The sequence below is a fragment of the Felis catus genome, chromosome D3 (assembly GCF_018350175.1).
Source record: "Felis catus isolate Fca126 chromosome D3, F.catus_Fca126_mat1.0, whole genome shotgun sequence".
Taxonomy (NCBI): domain Eukaryota; kingdom Metazoa; phylum Chordata; class Mammalia; order Carnivora; family Felidae; genus Felis; species Felis catus.
Window position 1 is genome coordinate 10,126,535 of NC_058379.1, and position 13,824 is coordinate 10,140,358.

The 13,824-nt window shown below is 44.7% G+C and overlaps 1 protein-coding gene across 1 annotated transcript; it reads right to left on the reverse strand.

The window, feature by feature from the left end:
• Positions 1-8,893: 8,893 nt before the first annotated feature.
• Positions 8,894-12,706, reverse strand: RPL6 (ribosomal protein L6). Its single transcript, XM_006938486.5, has 6 exons — positions 12,444-12,706; positions 12,249-12,347; positions 10,953-11,096; positions 10,374-10,422; positions 9,562-9,746; positions 8,894-9,084 (listed from the first exon to the last, which is right to left on the reverse strand). Exons 1-6 carry the CDS (start codon positions 12,678-12,680, stop codon positions 8,932-8,934), a joined length of 867 nt encoding a protein of 288 aa, XP_006938548.1. The 5' UTR covers positions 12,681-12,706; the 3' UTR covers positions 8,894-8,931.
• Positions 12,707-13,824: the final 1,118 nt, after the last annotated feature.

Genomic DNA, 13,824 nt, shown 5'->3' on the forward strand with positions numbered 1-13,824 from the left:
TGAAAAGAATAAATTTGAAGTTTTGACAGCAATATAAAATATTCATGAAATAGTATTCTACGAAGAAAATCAGATGTATGTAGAAATTTACATACATCCATAGGAACTAGATATGCACCTAGTAACTTGAAAATGGTTGTGTCTGATGAGCATAAGGGTATTTTCTCTTCAATATCCTTGTTATGAAGGAATTCGGTCTGAAGCAGCATTAGGATTCCAGAGTCACACCGGTGGGGGGTTTTATTCCCCACAATTTTAGTATAATTCAAGCTTGTGCCCTGGAAGTTACTTTTGTGTCAGCAAGTTTCTTTCCCGTAAAAATTCACATCAAAGGTTCTAATGAGTTAAAAATCACTAAGTTGGGGGGCTCCCGGGGGGCTCAGTTGGTTAGGCGGCCGACTTCAGCTCAGGTCATGATCTCATGTCATGGTCTGTGGGTTGGAGTCCCACAAAGGGTTCTGTGCTGGCAGCTCTGAGCCTGGAGCCTGCTTCCGATTCTGTGTCTCCCTCTCTCTCTGCCCCTCCCCTGCTTGCTCTCTGTCTCTTTCTCAAATAATAAACATCAAAAAAATTAAAAATCACTTAGTTGGTCAGGTTCCTGCAACTGTCCATTTACTAACATATTTTAGTTTTCCCTTGTGTCCTCTAGACCCATGTCCATACAGAAGCTTTTTTTTTTTTTTTAATTTTTTTTTCAACGTTTTTATTTATTTTTTTTTGGGACAGAGAGAGACAGAGCATGAACAGGGGAGGGGCAGAGAGAGAGGGAGACACAGAATCGGAAACAGGCTCCAGGCTCTGAGCCATCAGCCCAGAGCCCGACACGGGGCTCGAACTCACGGACCGCGAGATCGTGACCTGGCTGAAGTCGGACGCTTAACCGACTGCGCCACCCAGGCGCCCCATACAGAAGCTTTTGAAAATGCAAATATGATTATCCTCTGGCTCTAAAATCCTGATCTCTCTTTACTTCCTCTGTTGCCCCACAAAATCCTCAGGATCAAGCTCTTGTTGGGCTACAGCATCAGTTCTCATGGTCCTCACCCCCTCTCTACCCACTGAACTAAAATACTCATAGTTCACAGACTAGATACCATGATCATTCCCTTCTCTGGGCTTTTGCTGTAGTCCCGTGGTGGATTGGAAAGTGTCTTCTCAATTCTTCACCTTCTCCCTTTATTAAAATTATACAGCCATGCCCTTTGTTATGAGACTGTACTAGTTGGAAGAGTGTTCCCTCCAAATTCATGTCCATCCAGAATTTGTGAATGTTTCCTTCTCTGAAAACAGGTTACATTACAGATATAATCAAGTCAGAATGATGTTATGCTAGATTTCGACACCAATCCAAAGACTGGTGTCCTCATAAGAGGGAAATTTTGGACAGAGACACAGAGACAGAGATCAGAGTGATGCATCTAGGAGCCAAGGAGTGCCAAGGATCACCAGAAGGAAATAACCCTGCTGACACTCTAAATTTGCACTGCCAGCCTCCTGAACCGTGGGACTGGATTTCTGTTGTTTTAAACCGCCCAGTCTGTGCTGCTTTGTCACCGCCGCCCCAGGAGACTAATAGGGCAATTTCCCCAAACTTCCCATCAGAGCAGGTCAAATAGATCTCCCCTCCCCACTGAGGTCTTGGCCATGTGACATGCTTCAGACAATGGAGTTTTAGCAGATGAGCAGAGGTTAAAATGTCTTTGTGTCCATTGGCACCCGTCAAGAGGAGCACACGCTTTGGGAGTTGCTGGTCCCCAAATGAGACATGTGGCAGAACTGAGCCACCAGCCCCTAGCCTGGAGCTGAGCCTTCCAGATCCCAGCCCTGAAGTTCAGCCAACCCACAGCCTACCCACAGACCCTGGAGGGGTGAAACACATGCTTTTTATTGTCAACCACTAACAATACTGACATTTGTTTTTTGGTTAATCCCTAAATCCTGAGTGCCTGGCATGGTGCTTACAATAAAGTAGTTGCTCCATAAAGGTTCTTAGTGCTGAATCTGAAGATGCTGTGCAAGACTTCACACATTCATCTGTAAGGTGGTTTTACAGTTTGCATGTGCTACCCGCTCCCTATGCTCCTGCCTCTCGGCTGCTTCTTCACCTCTTCTCAGTGTCCGTTGTGATCTAAGAAGGTCACCCTGGCTTCTTTCAATTTCTTTACCAATTGTGTCGTTGTTCCTACTGCTTGGCCTTGGCACTTGCTGTCCCCTAGCCTAGATGCACTTCCTCACCTGGGAAGCTTGTCAAACTCCTCATCCTTCAGGTCTCACTACCTCACAGAGAACTCCCCTGGCCTCCCCAAACATCACAAGTCCACCTCTTTCTCAACATCTTTCCACACTATACCTCTTAGGACTAGTTAACTGCAATTAAATAATGACCAATACAAACGTAGATGCTGGTCTCCCTGGCTAGACTGTAAGACATTAGGTAATGTCTTACATGTGGTAAGACACATTATGTCTACCACAGTGCTTGGCACATAGTCCGGGCTTAATACACAGTCGAAGAATCACTAGAGGCACCTGGGTGGCTTAGTCGATCAGGCATCGGGCTTCGGCTCAGGTCATGATCTCATGCTTTGTGAGTTCCAGCCCCACGTCAGGCCCACTTTTTCTTTCTTTCTTTCTTTCTCTCTCTCTCTCTCCCTCTCTCTCTCTCTCTCTCTCAAAAATGAATAAACATTAAAAAATTAAGGAAAATCAAAGTAAAAAAAAAATCACTAAATGAATTAATTCCGAGTCATCTTTTTGTAGGGAAGTCCACATGTAGGGAAATTAATTGAAACAAGGTTCTGCTTTAATCAACTGAGGGGCAGCAGAGGACATGGTTAAGAGCATGGGTCCAAGGGCCAGACAATCCAGGTTCAAATCCCATTTGGAGGAATTACTTAACCTCTTTGCACCTTAGTCTTCCCATCTGTAAAATAGGAGTGATAGTGAAAAATACAAGAACATGCTTCCTATAGTGGTAGTAAGGGAGTTAAAAGTATGTATCTTTGGGGTGCCTGGGTGGCTCAGGTGGTTAAGCGCCCAACTTTGGCTCAGGTCATGATCTTGCTGTCCATGAGTTCGAGCCCCGCGTCGGGCTCTGTGCTGACAGCTCAGAGCCTGGAGCCTGTTTCAGATTCTGTGTCTCCCTCTCTCTTGGACCCTCCTCCGTTCATACTCTGTCTCTCTCTGTCTCAAAAATAAATAAATGTTTAAAAAAATTTTTTTAAAAAGTATGTATCTTTTTAAGAAAAATTTTAAATGGTATTTTTAATGTTTATTTTTTTGAGAGAGAGGGGGTGAAGGGGCACAGAGAGAGGGAGACAGAGGAAACAAAGAAGGCTCTGTGCTGACAGCACAGAGCCCAATGCAGGGCTTAAACTCACGAACCGTGAGTTCATGACCCAAGCCGAAGTCAGCCACCCAGGTGCCCAGGATTTAAAAGTATAGCTCTTAATGTGGAAAGCAGTATGGTGGTCCCTCAAAAAATTAAACATCATTACCATACAATCAAGCAATTCCACTTTTTCTTAAGATTGTCAACGCAAAGCCCAACATGGGGCTCGATCTCACAAACCATGAGATCATGATATGAACTAAAACCAAGAGTTGGATATTTAATGCACTAAGCCACCCAGGCCCCCGCTTAAGGTTTTAACTAATCTCTACACCCAACATAGGGCTTAAACTCGTAACCCAGAGATCAAGAGTAACATGCTCCATGGACTGAAAGAGCCAAGTGCCCATGCTTCTTTTTAAAGGTACTGTTTAAAATAACTTTTTGGGGGGGCGCCAGGGTAGCGCAGTCAGTTAAGCGTCCGACTCTTGATCTCGGCTCAGGCCGTAATCTCAGTGTGTGGGTTGGAGCCCCACATCAGGCTCTGCACTGATGGCGTGGAGCCTGCTTGGAATTCTGTCTCTCCTCTCTGCCCCTCCCCAGCCTATGTGCTCTCTCTCTCTCAAAATAAATAAACTTAAAAAAAAATTTTTTTTAATGTTTATTTTTGAAAGACAGAGCACAAGTCAGGGAGGGGCAAAGAGAGAGGGAGACACAGAATCTGAAGCAGGATCCTGGCTCTGAGCTGTCAGCCCAGAGACCGATGCGGGGCTTAAACCCATGAACCGTAAGATCATGACCTGAGCCAAAGTTGGACACTTAAACGCCTGAGCCACCCAAGCAGCCCATAATCTTCAGAATTTTTATAACCTTGACACCCAACGTGGGACTCAAACTCATGACCCTGAGATCAAGAGTTGCATGCTTTACTGAGTCAGCCAGGGGCCCCCAAGCAACTTCAAACATGATTGAAAGCAGGGACTTGAGTAGATATCTGTATGTCATGGCCACAATAGCTTTATTCACAGTTGCCAAAAGGGAGAAACAACCCAAATGTGCATCCATAGGTGAATGAGTCAACAAAAGGCAATATACCCAAAGAAATATGATTCAGCCATAAAAAGGGATGAAGTTCTGACACCAGCTAGAACATGGATGAACCTTGAAGAAATTATGCAAAGTGAGATAATCCAGACACAAATACTGTGTGATTCCACTTATATGAGCTACATAGTATTCTCTGTATTCACGATATTCATAGTATTCTATACCCAATCTATAGCTGTATCTCCGTCTAATATAGAGAGAACAGGTAGAATAGACGTTACCGAGGCTGGGGGAGAGGGAAAGGGGAGTCGCACAGGACTTCAGTTTAGAATGACAAAAACGTCTGGAGATAGATGATGGTAATGGTTGCACAATACAAACTGTACATTTAGAAAAGTTTAAAATAGTACATGTTGTTACACATATTTTACCACAATAAAGTAATTCTACAGAAGTACATACTTTAACTGCTTGGCACATACTCAGGACCACAGTATTTGCTATTGTGATCATCTGAAAGGTAAGTGAATAAGCAGCAAAACAAGGATTCAAAACTAAGTCCTTTGATCCCCAAAGCTCTGACTTTAACCTCTGGTTTCCAATTGACCTGCACTCAATGGTTATTTTTTGAATGTATTATTCCACACCTTTTTCCCAAAGAAATTCCCAATTTATTTAAACGTGTTATTGTTGAGAAAGAGAGAAAGAGAGAGAACACACAAGTGGGGTAGGGGCAGAGAGAGAGACACAGAATCCAAAGCAGGTCCCAGGCTCTGAGCTGTCAGCACAGAGCCCGATGTGGGCTCAGAACCACATGGTCAGACACTTTGCCACCTAGGCGCCCCAGAAATCCCCATTTTATACTTGTATAATGTATACTTGTACAATGGGGAAAGCCAGAGCATTATTGTCTGTCCTTACATGTCATTTGTACCTTGACACTATTTTTTTTTAATTACACATGGAAGAGCAGCACCGAACTCAGTACAACACTTACTAGAGCCGCCAACACTGGGAATCAGGCCCTAGGCCTTGGTTACTACAGCTTGGGAGGTGATGTAGGCTGAATAACGATCCCAAAGTGTGTCTATGGCCTAATGCCCGCCCCCTGTGTACATTACTTCATTTGGCAAAAGGGATTTGGCAGGTGTGACTAAGCTGCACATTTTTTTTTTTCAACGTTTATTTTTGGGACAGAGAGAGACAGAGCATGAACGGGGGAAGGGCAGAGAGAGAGGGAGACACAGAATCGGAAACAGGCTCCAGGCTCTGAGCCATCAGCCCAGAGCCCGACGCGGGGCTCGAACTCATGGACCGCGAGATCGTGACCTGGCTGAAGTCGGACGCTTAACCGACTGCGCCACCCAGGCGCCCCATAAGCTGCACATTTTGACATGAGGAATGTGGTAGAGCACATAGATAGATCTGGTCTTTGTCCCTGATTCCTAACACAGGGCTCTTAAAGCCCATTGAATTTCCCAAGTGGTAGGGGTATCTTTTTTTATTGCTAGGAAGCTCCTTTAGATCATACCTGAGTGTATGCTGATGAGGTGACTTACAGGACGAGACCCTAGCCTCAAGAAGGGACCAATCACCAGAAAGCCCAACTGATTATAAGGTGGGAACTTTCAGCCCTACCCAGACTTAAGGCAGGGAGGGAATGGGGGTACTGGGCCTGGGCCTGGGGTTCGAAGAAGCTGGGGATTATAAGGTTTGATGAACTTCTAGGTTGGTGAACCCGTCAGTGTTGGAGAGGACATGCAAACTCCATGCTACTCCCCACCCTTACCTTGTGCTATAGACTTCCTCCATTTGGCTGAGTTGTATCCTTTACAATAAATTCAAGTAAGGCGCTTCCAAGTTCTGAGTCATGATAGCAAATTATTGAATCGGAGGAGGGCTGTCAAGTAGCCAGGTCAAAGAGGGATGACCTGGGGGGTGGGAGGGGTCTACTGCTTGTAATTGGTATCTGATGGGCCAGAGAGAAGAGTAGCCTGAAGAAATGGGCCAATCAGAGGGTCTTGTGTTGTGGCCAAGATGATTTTGGAACTGAACCTGAGTGATAAACAGCCACTAAAAGGCCGTAGCCACAAGTGACATGTTTAGATTTGTTTCAAAAATGTATCCAAGCGGGGCGCCTGGGTGGCGCAGTCGGTTAAGCGTCCGACTTCAGCCAGGTCATGATCTCGCAGTCCGTGAGTTCGAGCCCCACGTCAGGCTCTGGGCTGATGGCTCGGAGCCTGGAGCCTGTTTCCGATTCTGTGTCTCCCTCTCTCTCTGCCCCTCCCCCGTTCATGCTCTGTCTCTCTGTCCCAAAAATAAATAAACGTTGAAAAAAAAATTAAAAAAAAAATGTATCCAAGCACATAGCTATGTATCTACTCAAGAGGCTAGAATTAAAGACAGGGCACCTGGCTGGCTCAGCTCATGATCTGAGTTTGTGGGTTCAAGCCCTGCATCAGGCTCTGCACAGTATGGAGACTGCTTCGGATCCTTGGTCTCCCTCTCTCTGCCCCTCCCCAGCTTGCGATCTCTCTCTCTCCCTCTCAAAAAAATAAACATTAAAAAAAAAAAAAAAAGTGAAAAAAAAAAAGACCATCATGGGGATGTGACATACAGCATGGTGACTATAGTTAACACTACCATATATTTGAAAGTTGCTAGATTGTGTAAATTCTCACAAAAAATTTCCTAACTACATACGGTGATGGATGGTAACCAGACTTACAGTACTGATCATTATATTGTACACCCGAATCTGTCAATTCTCTCAATTAACAAAACTGAAAATACCAAGCGTTGGCAAGGGAGTGGAGTAACTCACATTGTTGGTGGGATACAAAATGGAAGTCTTAGCAGTTTTTTACAAAGGTAAACGTGTATTTACCATACAACCCAGCAATCCCGCATTTTCATCCAACAGAAATGAAAACACATCCACACAAAAACCTGTATGTGAATGTTGATGGTGGCTTTATTCACCATCTCCAGGAACTGTGAACCACCCAAAATTGTTCAGTGGGTGAATTTTAGGGAAGTTAATACAATGATATAATGGAGCAACAAATGACTGAAAAACCACCGAACCGTGAATATGAACAAATCGCAAAAACGTTATGCTAAGTGGCATATTATAAGACCTGCTGTAAAGGGCAAAACTACACCTTACAGAAATTGGATGACTGCCTGCAGCGGGAGCGGACTTTAGAAGCATGAAGGAACTTTGGTGGTGGTGATGCTTACTGAACTACATAGACGTCACTGGATCGCGAATTTCACCAAATGTTAGTCGTCAATTAGATCAACTTTAAACAACACCCCACCAGGGCCATCTTTCCCTTATCTACTGCCAAAACCTCTAATCTGATGAACCCCTGTTTAGGGAGCCTGTGGAGAAATGAACCCTTTTTTAGAGACAGAGGTAGAGAATGCCAAGCAGGTTCCATGTCCAGTGTGGAACCTGAGGCAGGGCTCAATCTCACGACCTGAGCCAAAATCAAGAGTCAGATGCTCAAACGACTGAGCACCCAGGCACCCCTGGATACTTTTATACAGACGCTAAACTGGTTCAAACCCCACAGAGGGCAGTTTGGCACAATCTATTAAAATGAAAATGCATAAATCCTTACTCAGCCAAAAATAATTCTTACCAGATACTCACTCACCTGTGTGCACACTTGAGAACTCATCTACTACTGTGTATACATTTACAAAAGACGTAAACCCAAATATCCATATAAGGGAATACTATAGTATCAGTAAAGATGGGACTTTTAAAAAAAATTTTTTGTTTTTACATTTATTTTTGAGACAGAGTGAGACAGAGCACAAGTGGGGGAGGGGCAGAGAGAGAAGGAGACACAGAATCCAAAGCAGGCTCTAGGCTCCGAGCAAGCATTCAGCACAGAGCCCGATGTGGAGCTCGAACCCACAAACTGCGAGATCATGACCTGAGTCGAAGTCGGTCACCCAACCGACTGACCCACCCAGGTGCCCCTGAAGATGGGACTTTCTATGGAATGACCAAAACACACGGTTTGTCATCTGTGTAATAGTATGTACAGCATAAGGGCTTTTTGGTTAAAAAAAAAAAAAAAAAAAAAAAAAAGATGGTAAATAATTATACTCATTTGCTATGTTGCTATGTATGCTTTTAAAAAACCAGATATACAAGATTGCAATGATTATGGGGGAGAAATGGGTATTACCCATTCAAAGGAAGGAAAGTTTGTGGCCTGAAGAGCTATTTTTTGTCCACATAGCCCAGTACTGACCTGCTCAGTAACGACTGGGGAAATGTCGCTATTTCCTACTGGTGGGTGCCGGGTGGCAAGCCAGACGGTGAGGAAGGCAAGAATGCTGATCCAAACCGATGACACAGTGGAGCTTCCACTGCAGCTGGTGCCAGCCTCCCGACCCCGACTGCTCTTAGCAGAGGCCAAGACGCCACAAGCATGCAGAGTGAAACCACATCTCTGGGCAGAGAAGGATTAAAAACAAAAAAGACACAAAAGGGACGGATCTGTTATTTAATTAGGTTCTTTGTAAGAAATTTAGAACACCAATTTGTGAGGGTAAACTCCATTCGTGAGAGCAAACACAGAGCGGAGGTAGCCCTGAAGCTGAGGAACGGCTTTGATTTTTGGCAGAATTTGCGAGTCCACAGCTTTCTGATCAACCTTGCGCTGCTCTGTAATCTCATATTTCTAGGGGGAAGGGAGGGAAAAAAAAAGAAGAAAATCATTTAAAAGTAGGGCACAAGTACCACACTCCAGTCCTCTCAGGAATCCTAGCTCACAAATACTCAATCCCAGGAATATTTAGAATGTAATTTTAACAATCCTTTCCTTGGAGGGCTGTGAAATACAACCTGTTTCGAGTGTAACAAAAATAGCAGCTCTTTTCCTTTTGTCTTTTTTAATAGACATCAAGGATAAACGAGGCTGAACTCCCATTAGAACAGTAGCAGTGAATTCAGAGATCCACGAAAACTCTCAAAAAGATTCTGAGATGAGCTCTCAACTGCCATTAAAAATTACTGAATGCAGCAGCATCTGGAACACTATTATTCCCCAGATATTTCTCATGATTTACGACTCTTCTTCATCGATTCGTAACTGTATTTTCACTCCCACCCAGAGGAGCTGGAGCTATCAAAAACGAAGACAGAAAAAGCAGCTTACCTCCTTCTCCGTGTCGAAGATCTCACCTTCCTGGTGTCTGGGCTTACGCAGCTTCTTCTTCTTAAAGTAAGCATCAGTGAGGTGTTTGGGGATTTTCACATTGCTGATATCAATTTTGGTGGAGGTGGCAATGACAAATTTCTGGTGTGTTCTACGCAGAGGAACTCGATTAAGGGACAGAGGTCCTGAGGGGGGAAAAAAATCAATACGCTGAGGCAAAGAGACAGCAAAGACTTAGGAGACAGCAGTCACTCAAACACACTGGTCAAAACCACCGGTTCCTGACAAATTTAAACTGAGCGCTGCTTTCCAGAGTGAACAGTTCACTTTTGACCTGTTTAGCAACTCCACTTTGGTTCCAAGTGGAAGACCAATTACAAGTCTGTGAGATCATTCCTTGTGGTTAACAGCCAACCATTCTGCACTTTAGGTGACAGATGCTTGGTGATATGTTGCCACACAGAATGTAAACACTTGCTTCCTCAGAACTCAGGTATACATGTGACAATGAAATAAGACACGGAACCACATAGCACTGAAAATTCCATTTAGGTGGGTACAAAAGTACACTTAAAAATGCCAAGCTTCAGGGCACCTGGATGGCTCAGTTAAGTGTCCAACTCTTGGATTTCAGTTCAGGTCATGACCTCATGGTTCCTGAGACCGAACTCTGGGTCAGGCTCTGCACTCAGTGTGGAGCCTGCTTGGGGGTCTCTCCCTGCGCCCCCCCTCAAAATAAATAAATACATAAATAAATGTAAAAAAAAAAAAAGCCAAGTTTCAGAGAGTATAAAATTCAAGGATTTTCTTACCAGTCACAAGTAGCAAGCCACTGCTCAGTTGCTTCAGGAAAACCACTCTCTGTGAATTAAACAGAAATCTCAGACATTTCTGCAATTACAAATGCACTTCTGAGTTAATCAAATCATAGGCTTATAAATTTGGTAAAGGAAATTTCTCAATACGTATCTGCTCAGCAATCTTGGAAGCAACTACACCAAACTACCAACAGGGATGACCCTTGGATATGAGCAATACTTTTGGGTGCTTCTTTTTAAGGAACAGCCATTACTTCTAATGCTTACTTAATATCCTTTAACTCACAAATTCCATCCCTAGAAATCTATACAAGTACTTTCAGATACAGGGACATGGGACTCATCTATAATAAGCCCAACAGCAGGAAACGGTAATAATTTATCGTACATTACGGACTAAATACGTTATGCTAGTGACTGGGCTGCTGGTCTTGTTATGGGCTACCCACCCACCGTGAACTAGTTACTTGCAGGCAAATAAAGAATCCCACCTGGAATGTGACCCATTACAATCAAGCACCTGCGGCTCAGACACCTGAGCTGAAGCTCCACGAGCCGAGGTGCTCTGCTCACCTTGCCTCTGTGGCGCCCAGTGAGGATGATCAAAATGGTCCCAGGAGTGATGCTAGCTCGCAGTTTCCTCACATGCTGACTAAAAGGTTTTTTGCCGTGGCTCAACAGCTTCCGAGGCACATCTTCCGTAGGATAATACCTAGGCTGTAGAGAATCCATAGGTTCATCTTATTTAAACAAGCTCATCAGATTAGTAGAGCTGGTGGTCTCAATGAAACACTTGCTACACCCTTTTCACCTACTTCAAATACACCTACTTCACCTACTTCACCTACAGTTCATTTTCACTTGTCCGTAGATACTAAATTTGGCAAAGATCAATGCTGCTTACTCTTTCCATGTAAAACATAGGGTGGAATCCATTTAACAGAGCTGTGTTCAAAGATGAAAACCATCAATCTGGGATTAAACCAAACCTGAGACTTCCATGGCAAGCTATCATACACGGTCCTAGCATTACACACGGTCCTGTGGCAGTGATTCTCAAGCTTTTCTGGGGTCCCTGACCTTAACCTAAACCGTCCTTCTCCAGAAACAACACGTCTGATGCACATTTTGGAGGTTACGAAGGAGGCATGGCTTGTTTCCGATTCCAACTGTGTTCACATCCTCCCCGTCAACATGCGTTACTCCCATTTTATCCATAAAGGAAAAAAAAACCCAAAAACACAGTTTACATCAAGAGCACCAGTTCACTTACTGTGAAAACAAGACCCCACACGAAGACTGCTACTAAGGGTGTGACAAGTAACTCACGATAACCTCTTGCTTTTACTTCAAACATTAGTACCTAACAGAAAAACCAGCTCACAAAAAATGGGACCAGGAATCAAAGCGCCACTTTCTCTCTGGGGCAGTAATTTCCAACTGTGATGACTGTAATACATCTGGGCATGTTTCCACAATGAAAATCGCAGAGCAAACAGTAGAAAGAGTTGGGTCTTGTGGGTGGTTAAAGAGGAGCCAAGAAACCGTGCTCTGGTCCGCAAACGCTCTCTAGGCCTAGCAGCATCCTAGGCTTCGGGCCTCCATTCTCACAACAACCCCGTGAGGCAAACCTTCATTCCCATTTTGCAGGCGAAGAAACCGAAGCACAGAAGAGTCAATTAATTAATTAATATCTGCTTAAGTAGTATCAATTATTAATATCCACTTAATTAATATCAACCAACCAACGTTTAAGGTCGAAAAGTTTACAAATGTTTGTAAGGCCAGAATCCTCCATTAGTAATTCTCCGGTAGGTAAACACACACACACAAAAACCCCTCCCACCATTCAAATCTTCCAAATCTTACCATTTTGCGAAGTTTCACCACTCGGGTACCACCATTCTTGTCACCACCAACTGGTTTTGTGACAGTAGCAAGAACCTTCTCCTTCTTTTTCTTTTCAATCTATCAGGACACAAATGCGTCAAAGTCAGAGGCAGAGCAACATTCCTCAGGTTAAGAATGGTAAGTGATGCTCAGCGACTCCCCTTCATCCCTTACCCTGGATTTAGCTGCTGAATACTTCCTCTTGTACATGGCCTTTCTCGAATACATAGCCGATCGGGAATATCTGCCAATTCCTCTGACTAGGACAGGGTTTCGGCTGCAGTGGGGCTTCCCCTTCTTTGGCGTTTTAGCCTTGAGGTTACCCTTCTTAACCTTGCCACCAGCATCGGCCTTCTTGGCTTCAGGTTTCTTCTCCTTAGCATCCGGCTTCTCAGCTTTTTCGCCCGCCATCTAGCAATACACAGATTAAAAAGAAACGCATTTCACCAACTACCTTATAACAAAACAGTACCTAAACTGGACACGGATAGGCTTCCGAGGGGAGGAACCCTCACTTTCTCTGTCCAAGTACCTCTAACGTTCTTTCATGCCTCCCCTGTAAGATAGGTCTTCCTCCAAAACCACACACATCTGCAACAACCGTCATAATGGTTAATTTGGGGGTTGTCTCCCGAATACGCTACAACTTTTTTTTCTTAATTTGAAGAAATCTTCCATCTGTTTGCTAAATATTTAGTGGTCAAAAGTCCCCATTCCATTATTTCACCATTACTGTTCTGGGAACTAGAAAGCTGACAAATCCCCACAGCTATGAAGCAGCGACGCTGGACCCTGAAACCGTTCGCGTCCAGAGCTTTTGCTCTTTTCAGACTAATGTCTCATTCGAGAAATTCGGCTTAGAGATGAGGACACAGGCACATTCAACCCACACTCAGGCCAGACTGAAAAGAAGCGCAAAGCCAACAGGCGACTTCCGGGCGCGGACGTGGGAAGAAGGAAAAGCAGCATTTGGCCTCGGCTCCAAATCCCAACGTGGCTCAAACTCAGCGGCGTCTTTTCGAACTCGAACCCGGGATTCCAGAGCGCGCGCTGTCACCATGCTCCCCGAGGACCCACTATGCCGCTACGGATCCCCAGAGGAGTCCAGTATCCCCAGCCCAGGAGGGTGGCGAGCAGCCGGAGTTCCGGAGCCTCTACGGCATCCCACCTCAACCTCTTCGTGCCCCTATGCAAACCCAGGCGAGAAAAATGAAGCGTCTGGGAGGCCTCTCAGTTGGCCCCGAGCATGTTCGACCCCTGCAGGTGCCTACTTGATTCCCTCTCGGTTCGGATGGTGAAGGATTAGGGACCCTGAAATCTAGTCTCGCAGAGAAGACCCGCCATACTTACCTTGCAAGATGGGAAAGAGAACTAAGATCCCGGCTTCCGGTCTATAAGGAATCACGGGAGTTGTTGAGTCTCACTTCCTTCCGGAGCTGGGGCATTATGGGAAGTGTAGTTTCCCCTCCTTTGACAGTGCTACTGTGGAGAGCTAGGTGTCCTTATTAACAGGCAAACAGCAAGGAACGTTTTGAAAATGTTTCACTTTATAGAC

Bases quoted from the DNA above. Each gene is read 5' to 3' on its own strand.
- RPL6 (XM_006938486.5), bottom strand. From the start codon at position 12,680: ATGGCGGGCGAAAAAGCTGAGAAGCCGGATGCTAAGGAGAAGAAACCT. The intron at 11,097-12,248 runs GTAAGATTTGGA...GATTCTCTACAG, and splicing joins TGGTGAAACTTCGCAAAATG to CCTAGGTATTATCCTACGGA. The intron at 9,747-10,373 runs GTAAGAAAATCC...TTCCCCCCTCAG, and splicing joins TGGCTTGCTACTTGTGACTG to GACCTCTGTCCCTTAATCGA.